Raw genomic sequence first — 23836 nt, forward strand, 5'->3', positions numbered from 1 at the left:
GCTAAACATCACTATGGAACTACATTTTAGACATGCTAACAGCTGCTAACGATGCTAAACATCACTCTGGAACTACATTTTACACATGCTAACAGCTGCTAAAGATGCTAAACATCACCCTGGAACCACTTTTTACACATGCTAACAGCTGCTAACGATGCTAAATATCACCCTGGAACCACTTTTTACACATGCTAACAGCTGCTAATGATGTTAAATATCACGCTGGAACGACATTTTACACATGCTAACAGCTGCTAATGATGCTAAACATCACTCTGGAACGACTTTTTACACATGTTAACACCTGCTAAAGATGCTAAACATCACCCTGGAACCACTTTTTACACATGCTAACACCTGCTAAAGATGCTAAACATCACCCTGGAACCACTTTTTACACATGTTAACAGCTGCTAACGATGCTAAACATCACTCTGGAACTACATTTTACACATGCTAAAAGCTGCTAACAATGCTAAACATCACTCTGGAACTACATTTTACACATGCTAACAGCTGCTAAAGATGCTAAACATCACCCTGGAACGACTTTTTAGACATGCTAACAGCTGCTAACAATGCTAAACATCACCCTGGAACCACTTTTTACACATGCTAACACCTGCTAACAATGCTAAACATCACCCTGGAACCACTTTTTACACATGCTAACAGCTGCTAAAGATGCTAAATATCACGCTGGAACGACATTTTACACATGCTAACAGCTGCTAATGATGCTAAACATCACCCTGGAACGACATTTTACACATGCTAACAGCTGCTAACAATGCTAAACATCACTCTGGAACTACATTTCACACATGCTAACAGCTGCTAACAATGCTAAAATCACCCTGGAACCACTTTTTACACATGCTAACACCTGCTAACAATGCTAAACATCACGCTGGAACCACTTTTTACACATGCTAACACCTGCTAACAATGCTAAACATCACCCTGGAACCACTTTTTACACATGCTAACACCTGCAAACAATGCTAAACATCACCCTGGAACCACTTTTTACACATGTTAACACCTGCTAAAGATGCTAAATATCACCCTGGAACCACTTTTACACATGCTAACACCTGCTAAATATGCTAAACATCACCCTGGAACCACTTTTTACACATGTTAACACCTGCTAAAGATGCTAAACATCACCCTGGAACCACTTTTTACACATGCTAACAGCTGCTAACGATGCTAAATATCACCCTGGAACCACTTTTTACACATGCTAACAGCTGCTAATGATGCTAAATATCACGCTGGAACGACATTTTACACATGCTAACAGCTGCTAACAATGCTAAACATCACTCTGGAACTACATTTTACACATGCTAACAGCTGCTAACGATGCTAAACATCACTCTGGAACCACTTTTTACACATGCTAACAGCTGCTAAAGATGCTAAACATCACCCTGGAACCACTTTTCACACATGCTAACAGCTGCTAACAATGCTAAACATCACCCTGGAACTACATTTTACACATGCTAACACCTGCTAACAATGCTAAACATCACTCTGGAACTACATTTCACACATGCTAACAGCTGCTAACAATGCTAAAATCACCCTGGAACCACTTTTTACACATGCTAACACCTGCTAACAATGCTAAACATCACCCTGGAACCACTTTTTACACATGCTAACACCTGCTAACAATGCTAAACATCACCCTGGAACCACTTTTTACACATGCTAACACCTGCTAACAATGCTAAACATCACCCTGGAACCACTTTTTACACATGCTAACACCTGCTAACAATGCTAAACATCACCCTGGAACCACTTTTTACACATGTTAACACCTGCTAAAGATGCTAAACATCACCCTGGAACCACTTTTTACACATGCCAACACCTGCTAACAATGCTAAACATCAACCTGGCACCACTTTTTACACATGTTAACACCTGCTAAAGATGCTAAACATCACCCTGGAACCACTTTTTACACATGCTAACACCTGCTAAAGATGCTAAACATCACCCTGGAACCACTTTTTACACATGTTAACACCTGCTAAAGATGCTAAACATCACCCTGGAACCACTTTTTACACATGCTAACAGCTGCTAACGATGCTAAATATCACCCTGGAACCACTTTTTACACATGCTAACAGCTGCTAATGATGCTAAATATCACGCTGGAACGACATTTTACACATGCTAACAGCTGCTAACAATGCTAAACATCACTCTGGAACTACATTTTACACAAGCTAACAGCTGCTAACGATGCTAAACATCACTCTGGAACCACTTTTTACACATGCTAACACCTGCTAACAATGCTAAACATCACCCTGGAACCACTTTTTACACATGCTAACACCTGCTAACAATGCTAAACATCACCCTGGAACCACTTTTTACACATGCTAACACCTGCTAACAATGCTAAACATCACTCTGGAACTACATTTTACACATGCTAACAGCTGCTAAAGATGCTAAACATCACCCTGGAACCACTTTTTACACATGCTAACACCTGCTAACAATGCTAAACATCACCCTGGAACCAATTTTTACACATGCTAACACCTGCTAACAATGCTAAACATCACCCTGGAACCACTTTTTACACATGCTAACACCTGCTAACAATGCTAAACATCACCCTGGAACCACTTTTTACACATGCTAACACCTGCTAACAATGCTAAACATCACCCTGGAACCACTTTTTACACGTTAACACCTGCTAAAGATGCTAAACATCACCCTGGAACCACTTTTTACACATGCCAACACCTGCTAACAATGCTAAACATCACCCTGGAACCACTTTTTACACATGTTAACACCTGCTAAAGATGCTAAACATCACCCTGGAAGCACTTTTTACACATGCTAACAGCTGCTAAAGATGCTAAATATCAGCCTGGAACCACTTTTACACATGCTAACAGCTGCTAATGATGCTAAAATTCACGCTGGAACGACATTTTACACATGCTAACAGCTGCTAATGATGCTAAACATCACGCTGGAATGACATTTTACACATGATAATAGCTGCTAACAATGCTAAACATCACTCTGGAACTTCATTTTACACATGCTAACAGCTGCTAAAGATGCTAAACATCACCCTGGAAGCACTTTTTACACATGCTAACAGCTGCTAACGATGCTAAATATCACCCTGGAACCACTTTTTACACATGCTAACAGCTGCTAATGATGCTAAATATCACGCTGGAACGACATTTTACACATGCTAACAGCTGCGAATGATGCTAAATATCACGCTGGAACGACATTTTACACATGCTAACAGCTGCTAATGATGCTAAACATCACTCGAACTACATTTTACACATGCTAACAGCTGCTAACGATGCTAAACATCACTCTGGAACTACATTTTCGACATGCTAACACCTGCTAAAGATGCTAAACATCACCCTGGAACCCCTTTTTACACATGCTAACAGCTGCTAACGATGCTAAATATCACCCTGGAACCACTTTTTACACATGCTAACAGCTGCTAATGATGCTAAATATCACGCTGGAACGACATTTTACACATGCTAACAGCTGCTAATGATGCTAAACATCACGCTGGAACGACTTTTTACACATGTTAACACCTGCTAAAGATGCTAAACATCACCCTGGAACCACTTTTTACACATGCTAACACCTGCTAATGATGCTAAACATCACGCTGGAACGACTTTTTACACATGTTAACACCTGCTAAAGATGCTAAACATCACCCTGGAACCACTTTTTACACATGCTAACACCTGCTAAAGATGCTAAACATCACCCTGGAACCACTTTTTACACATGTTAACACCTGCTAAAGATGCTAAACATCACCCTGGAACCACTTTTTACACATGCTAACAGCTGCTAACGATGCTAAACATCACTCTGGAACTACATTTTACACATGCTAAAAGCTGCTAACAATGCTAAACATCACTCTGGAACTACATTTTACACATGCTAACAGCTGCTAAAGATGCTAAACATCACCCTGGAACGACTTTTTAGACATGCTAACACCTGCTAACAATGCTAAACATCACCCTGGAACCACTTTTTACACATGCTAACACCTGCTAACAATGCTAAACATCACCCTGGAACCACTTTTTACACATGCTAACAGCTGCTAAAGATGCTAAATATCACGCTGGAACGACATTTTACACATGCTAACAGCTGCTAATGATGCTAAACATCACCCTGGAACGACATTTTACACATGCTAACAGCTGCTAACAATGCTAAACATCACTCTGGAACTACATTTCACACATGCTAACAGCTGCTAACAATGCTAAAATCACCCTGGAACCACTTTTTACACATGCTAACACCTGCTAACAATGCTAAACATCACCCTGGAACCACTTTTTACACATGCTAACACCTGCTAACAATGCTAAACATCACCCTGGAACCACTTTTTACACATGCTAACACCTGCTAACAATGCTAAACATCACCCTGGAACCACTTTTTACACATGTTAACACCTGCTAAAGATGCTAAATATCACCCTGGAACCACTTTTACACATGCTAACACCTGCTAAATATGCTAAACATCACCCTGGAACCACTTTTTACACATGTTAACACCTGCTAAAGATGCTAAACATCACCCTGGAACCACTTTTTACACATGCTAACAGCTGCTAACGATGCTAAATATCACCCTGGAACCACTTTTTACACATGCTAACAGCTGCTAATGATGCTAAATATCACGCTGGAACGACATTTTACACATGCTAACAGCTGCTAACAATGCTAAACATCACTCTGGAACTACATTTTACACATGCTAACAGCTGCTAACGATGCTAAACATCACTCTGGAACCACTTTTTACACATGCTAACAGCTGCTAAAGATGCTAAACATCACCCTGGAACCACTTTTCACACATGCTAACAGCTGCTAACAATGCTAAACATCACCCTGGAACTACATTTTACACATGCTAACACCTGCTAACAATGCTAAACATCACTCTGGAACTACATTTCACACATGCTAACAGCTGCTAACAATGCTAAAATCACCCTGGAACCACTTTTTACACATGCTAACACCTGCTAACAATGCTAAACATCACCCTGGAACCACTTTTTACACATGCTAACACCTGCTAACAATGCTAAACATCAACCTGGCACCACTTTTTACACATGTTAACACCTGCTAAAGATGCTAAACATCACCCTGGAACCACTTTTTACACATGCTAACACCTGCTAAAGATGCTAAACATCACCCTGGAACCACTTTTTACACATGTTAACACCTGCTAAAGATGCTAAATATCACCCTGGAAGCACTTTTTACACATGCTAACAGCTGCTAACGATGCTAAATATCACCCTGGAACCACTTTTTACACATGCTAACAGCTGCTAATGATGCTAAATATCACGCTGGAACGACATTTTACACATGCTAACAGCTGCTAACAATGCTAAACATCACTCTGGAACTACATTTTACACATGCTAACAGCTGCTAACGATGCTAAACATCACTCTGGAACCACTTTTTACACATGCTAACACCTGCTAAAGATGCTAAACATCACCCTGGAACCACTTTTTACACATGCTAACACCTGCTAACAATGCTAAACATCACCCTGGAACCACTTTTTACACATGCTAACACCTGCTAACAATGCTAAACATCACTCTGGAACTACATTTTACACATGCTAACAGCTGCTAAAGATGCTAAACATCACCCTGGAACCACTTTTTACACATGCTAACACCTGCTAACAATGCTAAACATCACCCTGGAACCAATTTTTACACATGCTAACACCTGCTAACAATGCTAAACATCACCCTGGAACCACTTTTTACACATGCTAACACCTGCTAACAATGCTAAACATCACCCTGGAACCACTTTTTACACATGCTAACACCTGCTAACAATGCTAAACATCACCCTGGAACCACTTTTTACACGTTAACACCTGCTAAAGATGCTAAACATCACCCTGGAACCACTTTTTTACACATGCCAACACCTGCTAACAATGCTAAACATCACCCTGGAACCACTTTTTACACATGTTAACACCTGCTAAAGATGCTAAACATCACCCTGGAAGCACTTTTTACACATGCTAACAGCTGCTAAAGATGCTAAATATCAGCCTGGAACCACTTTTACACATGCTAACAGCTGCTAATGATGCTAAAATTCACGCTGGAACGACATTTTACACATGCTAACAGCTGCTAATGATGCTAAACATCACGCTGGAATGACATTTTACACATGCTAATAGCTGCTAACAATGCTAAACATCACTCTGGAACTTCATTTTACACATGCTAACAGCTGCTAAAGATGCTAAACATCACCCTGGAAGCACTTTTTACACATGCTAACAGCTGCTAACGATGCTAAATATCACCCTGGAACCACTTTTTACACATGCTAACAGCTGCTAACGATGCTAAATATCACCCTGGAACCACTTTTTACACATGCTAACAGCTGCTAATGATGCTAAATATCACGCTGGAACGACATTTTACACATGCTAACAGCTGCTAATGATGCTAAACATCACGCTGGAACGACTTTTTACACATGTTAACACCTGCTAAAGATGCTAAACATCACCCTGGAACCACTTTTTACACATGCTAACACCTGCTAATGATGCTAAACATCACCCTGGAACCACTTTTTACACGTTAACACCTGCTAAAGATGCTAAACATCACCCTGGAACCACTTTTTTACACATGCCAACACCTGCTAACAATGCTAAACATCACCCTGGAACCACTTTTTACACATGTTAACACCTGCTAAAGATGCTAAACATCACCCTGGAAGCACTTTTTACACATGCTAACAGCTGCTAAAGATGCTAAATATCAGCCTGGAACCACTTTTACACATGCTAACAGCTGCTAATGATGCTAAAATTCAAGCTGGAACGACATTTTACACATGCTAACAGCTGCTAATGATGCTAAACATCACGCTGGAATGACATTTTACACATGCTAATAGCTGCTAACAATGCTAAACATCACTCTGGAACTTCATTTTACACATGCTAACAGCTGCTAAAGATGCTAAACATCACCCTGGAAGCACTTTTTACACATGCTAACAGCTGCTAACGATGCTAAATATCACCCTGGAACCACTTTTTACACATGCTAACAGCTGCTAATGATGCTAAATATCACGCTGGAACGACATTTTACACATGCTAACAGCTGCTAATGATGTTAAACATCGCGCCGGAACGATTTTTTACACATGCTAATAGCTGCTAAAGATGCTAAACATCACCCTGGAACCACTTTTTACACATGCTAACACCTGCTAACAATGCTAAACATCACCCTGGAACCACTTTTTACACATGCTAACACCTGCTAACAATGCTAAACATCACCCTGGAACCACTTTTTACACATGCTAACACCTGCTAACAATGCTAAACATCACCCTGGAAGCACTTTTTACACATGTTAACACCTGCTAAAGATGCTAAACATCACCCTGGAACCACTTTTTACACATGCCAACACCTGCTAACAATGCTAAACATCACCCTGGAACCACTTTTTACACATGTTAACAGCTGCTAAAGATGCTAAACATCACCCTGGAAGCACTTTTTACACATGCTAACAGCTGCTAAAGATGCTAAATATCACCCTGGAACCACTTTTACACATGCTAACAGCTGCTAATGATGCTAAATATCACGCTGGAACGACATTTTACACATGCTAACAGCTGCTAATGATGCGAAATATCACGCTGGAACGACATTTTACACATGCTAACAGCTGCTAATGATGCTAAACATCACTCTGGAACGACATTTTACACATGCTAATAGCTGCTAACAATGCTAAACATCACTCTGGAACTACATTTTACACATGCTAATAGCTGCTAACTATGCTAAACATCACTCTGGAACTACATTTTACACATGCTAACAGCTGCTAAAGATGCTAAATATCACGCTGGAACGACATTTTACACATGCTAACAGCTGCTAATGATGCTAAACATCACTCTGGAACGACATTTTACACATGCTAACAGCTGCTAACAATGCTAAACATCACTCTGGAACTACATTTCACACATGCTAACAGCTGCTAACGATGCTAAACATCACTCTGGAACCACTTTTTACACATGCTAACAGCTGCTAACGATGCTAAATATCACCCTGGAACCACTTTTTACACATGCTAACAGCTGATAATGATGCTAAATATCACGCTGGAACGACATTTTACACATGCTAACAGCTGCTAATGATGCTAAACATCACGCTGGAACGACTTTTTACACATGTTAACACCTGCTAAAGATGCTAAACATCACCCTGGAACCACTTTTTACACATGCTAACACCTGCTAAAGATGCTAAACATCACCCTGGAACCACTTTTTACACATGTTAACACCTGCTAAAGATGCTAAACATCACCCTGGAACCACTTTTTACACATGCTAACAGCTGCTAACGATGCTAAATATCACCCTGGAACCACTTTTTACACATGCTAACAGCTGCTAATGATGCTAAATATCACGCTGGAACGACATTTTACACATGCTAACAGCTGCTAACAATGCTAAACATCACCCTGGAACTACATTTCACACATGCTAACAGCTGCTAACGATGCTAAACATCACTCTGGAACCACTTTTTACACATGCTAACAGCTGCTAAAGATGCTAAACATCACCCTGGAACCACTTTTTACACATGTTAACAGCTGCTAACGATGCTAAACATCACCCTGGAACTACATTTTACACATGCTAACACCTGCTAACAATGCTAAACATCACTCTGGAACTACATTTTACACATGCTAACAGCTGCTAAAGATGCTAAACATCACGCTGGAACGACATTTTACACGTTAACACCTGCTAAAGATGCTAAACATCACCCTGGAACCACTTTTTACACATGCTAACACCTGCTAAAGATGCTAAACATCACCCTGGAACCACTTTTTACACATGCTAACAGCTGCTAATGATGCTAAATATCACGCTGGAACGACATTTTACACATGCTAACAGCTGCTAACAATGCTAAACATCACTCTGGAACTACATTTCACACATGCTAACAGCTGCTAACGATGCTAAACATCACTCTGGAACCACTTTTTAACACATGCTAACAGCTGCTAATGAGGCTAAATATCACGCTGGAACGACATTTTACACATGCTAACAGCTGCTAATGATGCTAAACATCACGCTGGAACGACATTTTACACATGCTAATAGCTGCTAACAATGCTAAACATCACTCTGGAACTTCATTTTACACATGCTAACAGCTGCTAAAGATGCTAAACATCACCCTGGAACCACTTTTTACACATGCTAACAGCTGCTAACGATGCTAAATATCACCCTGGAACCACTTTTTACACATGCTAACAGCTGCTAATGATGCTAAACATCACCCTGGAACGACTTTTTACGTGTGTTAATGCATCATTGCCTCATTTTAATCATCTGATTTGGGTTTTTTTTCTAACAGGAAGAAAATCATACCTGATGATTTGAACGTCTTCATAACACTGAAATAACGTGATCTGATCCTTAAAGGTGAAGGACGACTAGAAGTATCAACGTAAGTGCCTTCATTCAGAAAAACTACATTATCATCACTTGAACTGTCAGTTTGTACATCTTTACCCCAGAGAAGTTGAATTGAAGATTAATTACCTCATTCTTTCAAGCAGCTTTAGTGTTTTTTCCACAGTTTTCTGTTATAACCTTCCAGATTACATTTTTATGCATGAGGCTCACATTTTAGAGAGAACATATCCACTATTCAGCAGATAACACTCAAGTTTTACAACTTTGCCTGTGCAGATGATGGCCTGTCAGGAAGCTTCAGGAAAAACTGCCTGCAGGAAGGCAACTGTCTCTCTTTGCTTAGAGTGAAAAGAAGAGTCTGGAGGGAATCTTCCTGTTGGGTGCATGTGGGGGGGTACACATTACAAGTTTGAACACATCTAGTTTCGGGTTGCGGTGATGACTAGATCTGAGCGTAGCGGTGCTGGGGATCTGACAGCGGTATTCAGAGAAACATGTCTGCACACGGAGCAACAATAAACCCACCGTCACCCCCACCAGGCTGCTGTGCTTCACTATGGCATGACAGAAAACCTTCAATCAGATCAGGACAACTTTAATAAAACTTGATTTTCAGACATTATTCTTTCACAGATATCTCAAAAGTCAAACGAATTAAATTCTGCTGCAACAGCATCTTAAATGCTAATATTTTCTTTGCTCAAACACTGGATGTTCCGTCCAACCAGGGCTGTTTTCATCAACAATGACCAAATGATTCAGTTGACAAACCTTTTTTTCATTACGATAACGTGACAAGCTAAACGTTGTTCCTTGATTACCAAAACGTGACAAGACGTGTGACTTTTTGCTCACAAAACTCAAAAACATTAGCGGGTAATCTGTCAGATGTTCAACATGCACATTTCTGCATATGTGGCACATAAACTGTCTATCAAAAGCTAAAATGTATCAGCATTCGCTTCAGGCTAAAGTTAGCTTGGCTGCCTCGTTACTTTCAGGCTAAAGTTAGCATGTTTTCAGAACACCAACTCATTAGCTTCCATGTGTGTTACGCGTAGAACGGCGTGATCTTTGGCGGGGCACGTGGACCACAAGGTAATGTGTTGCGGACATGAGGAGCAATACTGACTTGGACGCCAGAGGCTCTCATGTGAACGAGCATGAACACGAGATCGGAGGTAAACATGATGGCAACGACCAGCATTCTTATAACTGGTCCTCCACATTGCACAGCGACAAACACTCGTTCCTACAACGTAAAGTGTTGTTTCCCAAAATGCCACAGAAATATGGACTGGAAACACCTTTTCAGTTCAGAGTCCTGGTGCAGCTTACTGCCCCCTAGCTGTGACCTCCAGTATTGAATGTTTTGGCCGCAGCATGCTTGCTTGCCGTGTATTTCTGCAGTATTCTTGCAGTATTCTTGGGCAATGGGGCATTTCGTAACTTTCTGACTTTAAAATTCGGCGTTCTGGATTTGTTTGATGCCAGTTTCATATCTATTGTGTGTTTTTCTGGATCTGTTGCTGTCCGACAGCATGCTGAAGCTGGCAAACCAGTATACAACTGGTTGGTATGCAAAACATTAAGGTTAACCATTATTTGATGAATTACAACACTTGATAAAACCTTAATTCTAATCACTAATAATTATTGACCTGAATGAATTTAAGACTAATACTTTTATTTGAACTAAAACGAACTAAAAATAGTTGAAAGTCTTTTTGGTTTTCATCACATTATATTTTATTAGCAGACTTAAGCAGAGTTTGACATCAAATCCTGCACGTCTGATGATTCCCCATTGATCTGAGTCAGGTGTGTAAAAGCAGGGACTCTCCGAACCCTGCACACTCCTGGTCTACATGGTAACTCCACCATGATCCATGATAACACCATTATTTATCACATCTTCATCACCATCACTACCATGTTGCTAAGAGACCTCTATTTCCACCTGGACATGATGATGAAGACACTTCCTGTCAGACTTTCCACCAATCAGAGAGCTTAAACTGACGGTAACGTCCAATCAGGAGCAGCCAAAGATCAACAAGTGATGAGAAAAGCAGGAAAATAATGATCCTCTATGGCTGGAATAAAGCCAGGAAGACGTTTGGGATGCAGCTGAGGTGGAGGTGCTGCAGTGAGGAGAGCAGGTAGATAGTAGCAGGAAGACCTGTGGAAACATGGAGACTGTGTGTGTGTGTGTGTGTGTGTGTGTGTGTGTGTGTTTCAGACGTGAGGGAATGATGTGCAGATGAGAAAAGGTCGCTGCTGATCTATGTGTTATTTCTACACACTTCTGGTTGCTCTTTCTGCTGCTTTATCTGTTCATACATTCATGTTCCATCATTTTACCCTAAGAATCTGACAGCTGAGGCTGAAACGTCACGTCTGCATGGAAACGTCTCGTCTGCATGGAAACGTCTCGTCTGCATGGAAACATTGCATCTTTTCAGACAGGAATTAAAAACTTCAGCTTCTAGATGCAGTTTATGGACTGAAAATAGTTTGTGATGGGGTTTCTTCCACAGAAACCAGTTTGCAACGAGCACTGGCAGCAGAACACATTTAACAGACACGACATGTGTTTTGAATCAAGCCAATAGGAAATCTATAACTGCAGTGGCGGTAGAAGCAAAAGATTGTGGGAAACTGCGGGCGCCAAAAAGGAAATTACAAAAGGAAAGCTTCTCCTGAAATTCAGAGAATCTCACACAGCGGAGAGATCTCTGAAACGTCCTGAGGGTGTGTTACCTCTACAGCGTTTTAAAGATGGGTGATGCTGCACATGCTTCCTGCAAGAATCAGCTTGTGGGTGGAAAACAAGAAGCTTCTTCATCAAGTTGGAATCTAACCGTCAGAGCAAACATGTTTAAAACGGATATCAGGGAATCCGGACGATGGGAAGTCAGTCATAAGTGAGTGTTTACTGGAAGAGACAGATAAGGTTTCAATCTGAAGGGTGTGCTCCCAGTGAGAAATAAAGGGCTGATTACACTGGGAGGATTTATTGTTCCTGATATGAAAGATTGATTATCAAAAATATCCCTCACTACCTTCCATCTTACTCCACTAATCCAGTATATCTGCTGTGAGTCAGCAGCACCTGGAGACAAGAGGTGATACCGACACGCTGGGGATGCATTTTAACATGTAATGTTTCCTGGAACAAACCGACCTCCTGAAAGCTCCGATCTCCTGTTTTTCTGGCTGCTGGATGGCTGACTGATGATTTCATTGCTGGTGGTGATGATTGGTGCGAGCAGAAGCTCCAGAGGAGCAATGCCATCCTGGCAAAGCATGCAGCCTTTGTTTTTAATCAAGCTTCCACTGGCACCACTGGTATTTTTTACTGGATTTGGCTGGGATTGGAGTCAGGGCTACAGGTATATGTGGCTCCAACATGCCAAGCAGGTAGCATGTACTTAACTTGGCAAATAAAACTAGCTGAGGTTCCAAGTTCAGTCGGCAACTAGCAGGTTAGCAACCTGGGTGGTAAAATGTGTCGAGGGTTGTCAGACGATCTGACAAGAAAACAATCAGAAGGGAAGATGGAGAACAGTCAACATGTTGACCATACAGGCGGCTTGACTGAGAGAAAATGAACCATGTAGATGAGCGCGTTGCTTTAGCAGTACCATCCTGGTTGATGGCAGAACAGAGCAGAGAGTTGTGTTGTTGGGAAAACTGAAGAAGTAAACAGAGTCATCTGAAATTCTCCTGCTTTGATGTTCAAGTTGTGTCCAGGAAAACTCTCAGCACGAGACTCTTATTTTAGGACATGTCCACATCAGCCGTTCTGATCTGGATCCGACTCCGTTTGTTAGTTTGCAAGTCCCTTTCTGCATGAGGCGTAGCGTTGCATTGTGGGTAAATCCATAGCGATGACGTTAAGGGTCCTCTGCCTCGTCTGGTGTTCATACTGCGTCCATTGTTGCAGTGGATTTCTGCAGGATACTTGCATAAGACACAATAAAAACCCAAAACAGCCATAGTTTGGTCTCCATGTTTAACTGGCAGGTGGAGGAAACAGTTTTCTTCTTCACGCCGGTCTGGTCCTCTCTTCTGCTAAATACTAGTGCAGCGCCCCCTCTGGGGATATATTATTCTTTTCACCCTGTGCTGTCCAGCATCGTAGCAGTCTGTGTGCCATATTTACTCTACCAAGGGAGACATGTCTTATATATGGCTAATCTGAACTTTTGTTTTATTACTTTTTTTTGTAATCACAATAAATAAATCACAGTATCCACACACACACACACACACACACACACACACACACACACACACACACACACACTGCTGCAGTCCTATGGAACTACAGGATACCATGTATAGGATAGTAATGATATAGAAGAACACACACAAACATCAGCAACATTCAGTAGAGAGCAGATTGAAAGAAGAGCGCTTTGTGGGCGTGCATGTGCACAGTCAACCATGTGTTTGTAAGGAGACCACAGCCAGGCCCCGAAGCATCAGGGAGGAGCCCGAGATCCCCAGGACCCGGCAAGCCATCAAGCCCAGAGCAGAAGAGGCCCCCGGACCGGACCCCAAGGCCCGACGGCGGCACCAAGTAGCCCACCCCTTCCCTCCGGCAGAGACCCGACCAGGACCAAGCAGGACCCGCCCACCCAGAGCAAAACCAGCTCAGGCCAGCGCCACCATGACACCAGGGCTGTGCACCCCAAGGACCAGAACCCATCTGCAGCCCCCCCGACCAGTCCTCCGTCCACCCTGCCTGCACCTCCACCTCCTCCCACCTCCCCCACTTAGGCAAGTCTAAGCCTCCCCGATTTTTAGGTTTTTGTAACGTTTTTAAACGTGGTTTATTCTTCCAGAGAAATTGGGAAGTGTATGATTCTAGTGATTTGAACCAGGTGGAGGGAGGTTTCATAGGAATCATGGAGAACAGGTAGTTGATTTTGGGTAGAACCATCATTTTTATCGTAGCAACTCTCCCCAAAAGTGAAATGGGGAGTGACTTCCAGCGAGTGAGATCATCTTCTATTGTCTTCAGAAGGTTAGTGTAATTACATTTTATCAGTTCTGAGAGCCTGGGGGGAATATTTATGCCTAAGTATCTAATGTTACCTGATTGTAAATTAGTGTTGGATGGATTTCGAAACCTGCAGTTAATTGGTAGGACTGTGCTCTTAGACCAATTAATAGAGTAGTCAGATAGTGATGAGAATTTATTAATTAGTGAGATTGTTTCAGGTAATGATGTTTGTGAGTTTTGGAGGAATAGTAAAATATCATCGGCATAAAGGCTTATTTTATGAATTATATTTTTGGACTGGATGCCCTTTATAATTTGATTCTGTCGAATTGCAGCAGCTAGTGGTTCAATAAATACAGCAAAAAGTGAGGGAGAGAGTGGACAACCTTTGAAGATTAATGGAGAGGTTTGATCGTTCGTCCTGACTCTCGCATTAGGGGAGCTGTAGAAGATTTTGATCCAGTCAAGAAAGGAAGGTCCAAAGCCAAATCTACTTAAAGTAGCTAGTAAGAATTTCCAATTCACTCTATCAAAAGCCTTCTCTGCATCCAGAGAAACTATTGTTGTTTCCAGGTTATTGATGGTCGAGTAATCTATTATATTGATTAGCCTGCGCATGTTAACAGAGGAATATCTGCCTTTTATAAAGCCTGTCTGATCAGGGTGTATAATGAGTGGAGTTACTTTCAAATTTGAAAAACGCAGGGGCCAGTATTGTCCAGAATACTTTATAGAACTATTATAGAAGCCATCCGTCCCGGGGCTTTTTTTTTACATGGCATATGTTTTAGGGTTTCATGTAGCTCCTCTGCTGTGAGGGGGTGTTGTTGTTCTAATGGTTTGGCGCATTTGACCAAAGTGCAGCGTGAACACAATGTGGTCCGCATGGATACACCCCCCTACAACTGTGTCGAGTCCCTGATCGGGCCGAGTCTCGCGGAATTTCCTGCTGGGAATTCAGATCTGGGCCAGATTCGGTGAAAGTTTCGGTGAAGAAGATTTTGGGTCAGTTTGTGATTTTCCTGTGAAACCCATACAATATATCAAAATCTCCTTTTAGTCAAATTTTTATGTTTTGTGACCTGTTTACGGTTTGAATGATGTGTCTGGGTGTAAGTAGAAAAATGATTACATCTAGATCAAAAGATGAACAACCGGAGCTGTCAGTTTTCAAAGTTGGCCGGCTTTTTGTCTCATGTCAGTCAAATCCCATTCATTCCTATGGAAAAACCTCACAATTTATTGTGAATTTATGTAAATACCGTAAGACTTATGCACAGTCAGAGCCCACTATTCTCATGTTTTAATAAAACATTTGTGGTGGTAATGTACAGGTGGAGTTAGATGTTATAATTTAAGAGGAAACTATATTAATATGTGCATCTTGTGACTTTCAGCATTGTCGCCATCCTAAATGAGATGCTGGTGAAAACTATCCTTGCTGGAGAGGGTTAGCATGACCAGTGGCTGTCCAGATTGTCACTTTAGTGTTTCTTTGAATGCACAGTTTGGGAGTTTATAATATAAGCAGTATTGAGACCCAAACAGGGTGATGCCACAATATGTACAGATGTTTTGCTCAATCAGCTCTGGATTAGAGAGAATCATCAACTCCAGCTATTCTACCTCGGTTTATGTTCTACAGCTCATCAGCATCATTGCTCTGGGGTTGCTCCACCAGCAACAAGACCGAGATACCCAACAAGTGACTGGATTGCCTTTAATGGGCTGAGAGGCTCCAGGAAAATCACATTTGTTTTTCAAAACCAGCTTTTTTGGACAGACTGCCCATTGTTATTATGTGTCCAGACATCAGCAACCTATCTGCACGGGTTGCTGTGGTAACGATGAACCAATAAGCTTTAGTAAATACACACACCATTGGTTCTTTTCAGCTTTGCGTGTTCAAAGCCCCCCCGCCTGAAACTGCCAGCAGACAGTTTATTTAGGCTTCCCTTTTCAGCCTGATGTGGTCCACGGTGTGCTGCTGTTCAGCACTGTTGTTACGTCTGATGTTGTCGTGTTAACAGTGAAACGAAACATACTTTTAAGGTTTTTAAATACATAGTTTAAAAGTTTCATTCGTCAAAAGTTTTTATTTGAAGTCATGATGCCACAAAACTAAAGACTTTCCAGTCAGTGGTTGTAAAAGTGGCTTCACACATGCAAGTTTCATTCAACGGCTTGTTAACACACATAACTAAACAGCCAATCACACAGCAGCACGTCGACACGGTGGCGACGACTTACTGAAGTTCAAACTGAGCATCAGAATGAGAAAAAAGCAGAATTTCGGGGTTGGTCTGAGTATTTACTGGGATTTTCACCCACAACCACCTCCAGTGTTTCCAGAGAAGGTCTCAAAAAAGAGAAAACATCCAGATGTTGATGTCAGAGGAGAATGAACAAACTGGTTGGAGATGATTGAAAGACAACAGGAAGCACTGGTTCCAACCAAGAAGTACAGAACATCGTCTCTGAACATGTCCAGCCTGGAAGCAGATGGTCTCCAGCAGCAGAAGACCACAGCGGGTTCCTCCTGTCAGTAAGAACAGGAAACTGAGGCTACAATTCACACAGACTCACCGTTGCTGGTCTGATGAGTCTCCAGTTCAGCTCCACATTCACATGGTAGGATCAGAATCTGCTGGAAACATCATGACAACATGGATCCATCCATCTTCTGGTCCCACTTTGGTCCCTTTAGTCCCACCGTGATCTGGTTTAACCTCCAGCCTGGAGGGACCCCCAGATGTCAACATCCCGGATAAAGAGATGGAACCCTAAGGTTGGTCGTCTTTGTGTTGGTCCGGGGAAGGTTGGGATGTGTGTGGGTAATGTGCGTGTGTGTTTTTAAGTGTGAAACTGTGTCTTGTGTTGTTAAGTAAGCCAGATCTGGGACCGGAGTCTCCCTGACACGGTTTCAGCTTGTTGGCTGCAGAACTAGCGACATGTTGCTGGAACTGGTTCTGGCACGTCCTCGTCCCCTCGCTGCCTTCCCACCGTGATGTTTGCTCGGCTCTGACGGACAGACGTTCCATCATGGTGGCATTTACAGTTTACTCTGAAAACAAGCTGATAAAGCTTCTGTGTAACTGCAGCAACATTCCCCTCTGTCATTATTTATGTTTCCTGCTTGTTGGCATTTTCTTGTACCTGTAAACAGGACATTCCTCTGCATAAGTATGGAGGCTAAACAAGCCCACTCCATGTAATTAAAGGTTAAATGTTGGCGCTGGAATGTTCACCACGCCATGACGGCCAAATCATATCTACAAAAAATATCCGAACAGAAAACAGGAATATTACACTGATGGCTGCGTGACGGTGATGTGTTGTTCAGCAGCCAGCTGGTCGCAGCAAACCAGAAGAGGCCCGTTTGGGAAACAAGGGGCGTGCCTTTCTTTTGATGGCCACTACAAACGACCAATCACAAGTGGAGAAAGACTGGGAGGGGGGGACGTTTGCTTATTACCATACATATCATTCCTAACAGCTGAATTAGGCAGAAACAGCAGCTGAAGACAAAGAGTTGACAAACTTTCCATCATTTCTCATAATCATAATGTCTATATCTGTGAACATTTACGGACCATCATAAGAGCACATCGTCCTGAGGACGTGTGACACTGCTCTGCAGAAACAAACGGTTCTACCGCGGCTCTCTGGAAAGTGGCCTTCAGCTCGTTTTATCTCCCACCAGAACACAGAACTTTGCTCTCGTTCTTAAGGCCAAAAGAACAAGAAAACGTTTGTTTTGGTCGCTTCATCATCCAGGGTTAGGGTCAGCTTCAGCTCTGTCCACAGTGGGACGGCTCGTTCACATGACGGGTCTGTCTTTAAATGCCTCGTATGTTCTGTACATGTTCCTACATTCTCTCCTCCTCCATCAGCTGTGTTCAACCAGCATCTGCAAAAATGTGGAAGCAACAACTTTCCATGTTAACCACGCCCACCTCAATGGTCTGCCCAATCACACCATACTTCTCAGAGTAAGTTCCGCTTGCCTCCTGTGTCAATCACATGCCAGAAGACGTCTGAAATCACGTCTAAGAGGACAAATGTCACGTAACTTTGTTCTTGCAACATCCATAAGAAAACGTTTTTGACACAGAAGACCGAGACAAAGATGGATGGACATATTTTGCTGGTTATGTACGTATTTGTTACGTACGAGCAATGGCACCAGAAACCACCAGAGTTGTACAGCTGACATACAGACAGAGAAACAAAGACACCAGGGAAGAAGAGACAAAGAAATCCCCAAATAAAAAGCACCTGAAGAAGGAGCTGTTGAGAACAGCTAAAAACTTTCCAGTTTTCTTCTTCTGGTGTTTTTGGATGACTGTAAGGAACGTTATGGCTGTGCGTAACAGCAACCAACTGCTGTCAGAAGTCTGAACATAGCACTTCCCCCTGGTGGACGGACTGACTTAACAGACATGGCAATGCAAAAGACGCTTGGACGTTTGAGGACGGGGATGTAGGACAACATCTGAAACAGATGTCCTCATTTACGTATGTAAAGGAGCAGAAATGCAACTTGAGAGCTCATTATATAGGGTACTTTGTTCTTTTTCTCAAAGCTTAAAGAACATTATTTATTGTTTAGGGTGAGAATTTGTTGTGGCAGGACTGGTTTGAGCATAGCCGTCCGTCCAGCACAGTGACAACAGCTCCAGGAGGACAATACAATGAGTAAAAACTAAAGGTGTTCAGAAGGAGCCACAAGGAAGAAACCACAGAAACATGACATATTCTCGATGTTTCATCAGAGGTTAGCAGCATACAAACACGTCTAACTGGTAAGTCACGAGGTTAGCAGCATACAAACACGTCTAACCGGTAAGTCACGAGGTTAGCAGCATACAAACACGTCTAACCGGTAAGTCACGAGGTTAGCAGCATACAAACACGTCTAACTGGTAAGTCACGAGGTTAGCAGCATACAAACACGTCTAACCGGTAAGTCACGAGGTTAGCAACATACAAACACGTCTAACCGGTAAGTCACGAGGTTAGCAGCATACTAACATGTCTAACTGGTAAGTCACGCCGCTTAGCAACATACAAACACGTCTATCCGGTAAGTCACGAGGTTAGCAGCATACAAACACGTCTAACCGGTAAGTCACGAGGTTAGCAGCATACAAACACGTCTAACCGGTAAGTCACGAGGTTAGCAGCATACAAACACGTCTAACCGGTAAGTCACGAGGTTAGCAGCATACAAACACGTCTAACCGGTAAGTCACGAGGTTAGCAGCATACAAACACGTCTAACCGGTAAGTCACGAGGTTAGCAGCATACAAACACGTCTAACCGGTAAGTCACGAGGTTAGCAACATACAAACACGTCTAACCGGTAAGTCACGAGGTTAGCAGCATACTAACATGTCTAACTGGTAAGTCACGCCGCTTAGCAACATACAAACACGTCTATCCGGTAAGTCACGAGGTTAGCAGCATACAAACACGTCTAACCGGTAAGTCACGCCGCTTAGCAGCATACAACACGTCTAACCGGTAAGTCACGAGGTTAGCAGCATACAAACACGTCTAACCGGTAAGTCACGAGGTTAGCAGCATACAAACACGTCTAACCGGTAAGTCACGCCGCTTAGCAGCATACAAACACGTCTAACCGGTAAGTCACGCCGCTTAGCAGCATACAAACACGTCTAACCGGTAAGTCACGAGGTTAGCAGCATACTAACATGTCTAACTGGTAAGTCACGCCGCTTAGCAACATACAAACACGTCTATCCGGTAAGTCACGAGGTTAGCAGCATACAAACACGTCTAACCCATAAGTCACGAGGTTAGCAAGCATACAAACACGTCTAACCGGTAAGTCACGAGGTTAGCAACATACTAACATGTCTAACTGGTAAGTCACGCCGCTTAGCAACATACAAACACGTCTATCCGGTAAGTCACGAGGTTAGCAGCATACAAACACGTCTAACCCATAAGTCACGAGGTTAGCAAGCATACAAACACGTCTAACCCGTAAGTCACGAGGTTAGCAAGCATACAAACACGTCTAACCCGTAAGTCACGAGGTTAGCAAGCATACAAACATGTCTAACCCGTAAGTCACGAGGTTAGCAAGCATACAAACACGTCTATCCGGTAAGTCACGAGGTTAGCAGCATACAAACATGTCTAACCCGTAAGTCACAAGGTTAGCAAGCATACAAACACGTCTATCCGGTAAGTCACGAGGTTAGCAAGCATACAAACACGTCTAACCCGTAAGTCACGAGGTTAGCAAGCATACAAACACGTCTAACCCGTAAGTCACGAGGTTAGCAAGCATACAAACACGTCTAACCCGTAAGTCACGAGGTTAGCAAGCATACAAACACGTCTATCCGGTAAGTCACGAGGTTAGCAAGCATACAAACATGTCTAACCCGTAAGTCACGAGGTTAGCAAGCATACAAACACGTCTAACCCGTAAGTCACGAGGTTAGCAAGCATACAAACACGTCTAACCCGTAAGTCACGAGGTTAGCAAGCATACAAACATGTCTAACCCGTAAGTCACGAGGTTAGCAGCATACAAACACGTCTAACCCGTAAGTTACGAGGTTAGCAGCATACAAACACGTCTAACCCGTAAGTCACGAGGTTAGCAGCATACAAACACGTCTAACCCGTAAGTCACGAGGTTAGCAACATACTAACACGTCTAACCGGTAAGTCACGCCGCTTAGCAACATACAAACACGTCTATCCGGTAAGTCACAAGGTTAGCAACATACTAACACGTCTAACCGGTAAGTCACGCCGCTTAGCAACATACAAACACGTCTATCCGGTAAGTCACGAGGTTAGCAAGCATACAAACACGTCTAACCCGTAAGTCACGATGTTAGCAGCATACAAACACGTCTATCCGATAAGTCACGAGGTTAGCAGCATACAAACACGTCTAACCGGTAAGTCACGAGGTTAGCAGCATACAAACACGTCTAACCGGTAAATCACGAGGTTAGCAGCATACAAACACGTCTATCCGATAAGTCACGAGGTTAGCAGCATACAAACACGTCTAACCGGTAAATCACGAGGTTAGCAGCATACAAACACGTCTAACTGGTAAGTCACGAGGTTAGCAGCATACAAACACGTCTATCCGATAAGTCACGAGGTTAGCAGCATACAAACACGTCTAACCGGTAAATCACGAGGTTAGCAGCATACAAACACGTCTAACTGGTAAGTCGTGCCGAACCACAAGCTCTGACTGCCCACATGAAAATTTATTTAGATGTTGTGAGGAGAACCGAGCAAACAAATCGAATCTTTAAAGAGTTGAACTTTCTATCAACACGCTGTTGCCATGACGCGGAGATGGCGGCTCTGTGTTACCTCCATACCGTGACCCCACCCTTAATAAAAGTTTATTGTGTTGCTTTAGTGTTTGAGACATTGAAACATTGATGACATGGTTGATCTGAAGGGCCAAATCCCCCCCGTCTCTCACACACACACACACACACACACACACACACACACACACACACACACACATCCAGATTAACTGAATATGAGCAAGTTGGTGCTGGATGTTTTATACAGGCAACATGGCATTTTATACAGACAGCATGACGTCACACTCATATTGAAATAATCTTTATATCTGAATACAGATATATTCTGTCTTTCTCATGATGTTGTTGATAAAAACTGTGAGAGCTGTTATTTCAGCGTCCTGCCCCGCAGCATGTCTTTGTCTCTGCAGACCTCAGACCTTCTGTCAGGTCTGCGCGCGTGCGTGTGCAGGGCGCGCGACCTCAGAACCAGAACAAAAACACAAAAAAACATTTTTAAAAAACGATTCCAGTTATTTCTGCAACCCAGCAGCAGCTCTCGCGCCCATCAGCCACAGCAGAAACTGTTTTCTGGCAACATCCGCGTCAGTTTTGTCCTGATGGCTCCCAGGACAGGTCGTGCGCGAGCGTGGCGCGTGAAGCTGCAGAGATGCGGAGTTAGACCTGAAACTTTGTCCCGAACTTTTCTGTCGTTTGGATCCGAAATACCGCGTGAAATTTAGCGGAGGACGTAGAAAGAAGCGCCGGAGTTTCCCGGAAAGAACAGCGGGACTCATTCTGCGCATTTCAACAAACTAATCCGCAACTTTTGCGCGAAATGAAAGAAAATGCTGCAACTCACCGGCGCCACTTTGTACCTGCTGGATGCGCGCGCTGGAAGACAGCGCGTGCTCTGCAAACACTGCAGCGCAAACACGCACACGAGCAGAGAAGTCCGCATCCTCACGCCGTCCAGCCGCGATGGCGCACAGGTCCGGGCGGGCGTGCACGCGACAGCTCCGGATCTGGGGAGACTTCCCTTTAAATACACTCTGATTTCTTTGTTGAGTTTTGTTCCGGCCCCGGGCTGATAAAAGCACGCGCCACCATGTGACTTTAACCCTTTCGGTGTTGTGCGCGTCACCTGGAGCTTTCCTGGGGTTTCTCCGCGACATGTTCTCACATGAAGCAGAAAAATAGGACCTGAAACAGTCTTGCAGCAGCAGGAAGATCCGGATTAGACCCCTCTCATGTTAAAACGGGACTGAAACGGTTTATTATGTCACGACTTCAAACAAACGGAGCAGGAAAACTATTTCTTCTGGCTTCTGCAGGACATCTTCTACCAGAGCAGGGGCGGAGCCTTCTTATTCTGCTGGGGGCACGAGCCCACTGAGGCTTCGTCCACACATGGCTTAAAGCCAGCTTTGTGACAGTCACATCGCATTTCACACAGCTTTTATGTCACTAAAACCCCTGAATTACACAAGATATGACAAAACATCACACTAAAAACTGGCGATGGAAACACTGACGTGGAAAACTCTATCACTAAAAAGTTTCTACGCTCTCTGGAGGTTTTTCAGATGTGTCCATGCAGAAGTGTATCCCAAAACACTTTTTTCACATCACCACGTCACCAGGTGTGACATAGGGAGTCACACCAGCACTTCATTCCCCATATAGATGCTTCTGGATGACGAAGCTGCTCCAAAACATAAAATGTTTCATTTCTCTACCCCTTGCAAAGCGGAGCCCTGCCGGATGAGATTTTAACAGAATTACGACACCATTCAATGGAAACGTCTTCAAATAGCAATCTTAC

The 23836-nt window shown here is 43.0% G+C and overlaps 1 protein-coding gene across 1 annotated transcript in view; it reads right to left on the reverse strand.

The window, feature by feature from the left end:
* Nucleotides 1-23186, reverse strand: part of LOC306764129 (stromelysin-3-like) — a gene marked incomplete at both ends in the record, with an annotated part of 109163 nt that extends 85977 nt beyond the window's left edge. Inside the window, one exon of the mRNA XM_079251170.1 lies at nt 22890-23186. Coding sequence (XP_079107296.1) covers nt 22890-23186 — 297 coding nt within the window. The remainder of the gene's footprint in view (nt 1-22889) is intronic.
* Nucleotides 23187-23836: the final 650 nt, after the last annotated feature.

This window comes from Telmatherina bonti (genome assembly GCF_933228915.1).
Source record: "Telmatherina bonti genome assembly, chromosome: 13".
Lineage (NCBI taxonomy): Eukaryota > Metazoa > Chordata > Actinopteri > Atheriniformes > Telmatherinidae > Telmatherina > Telmatherina bonti.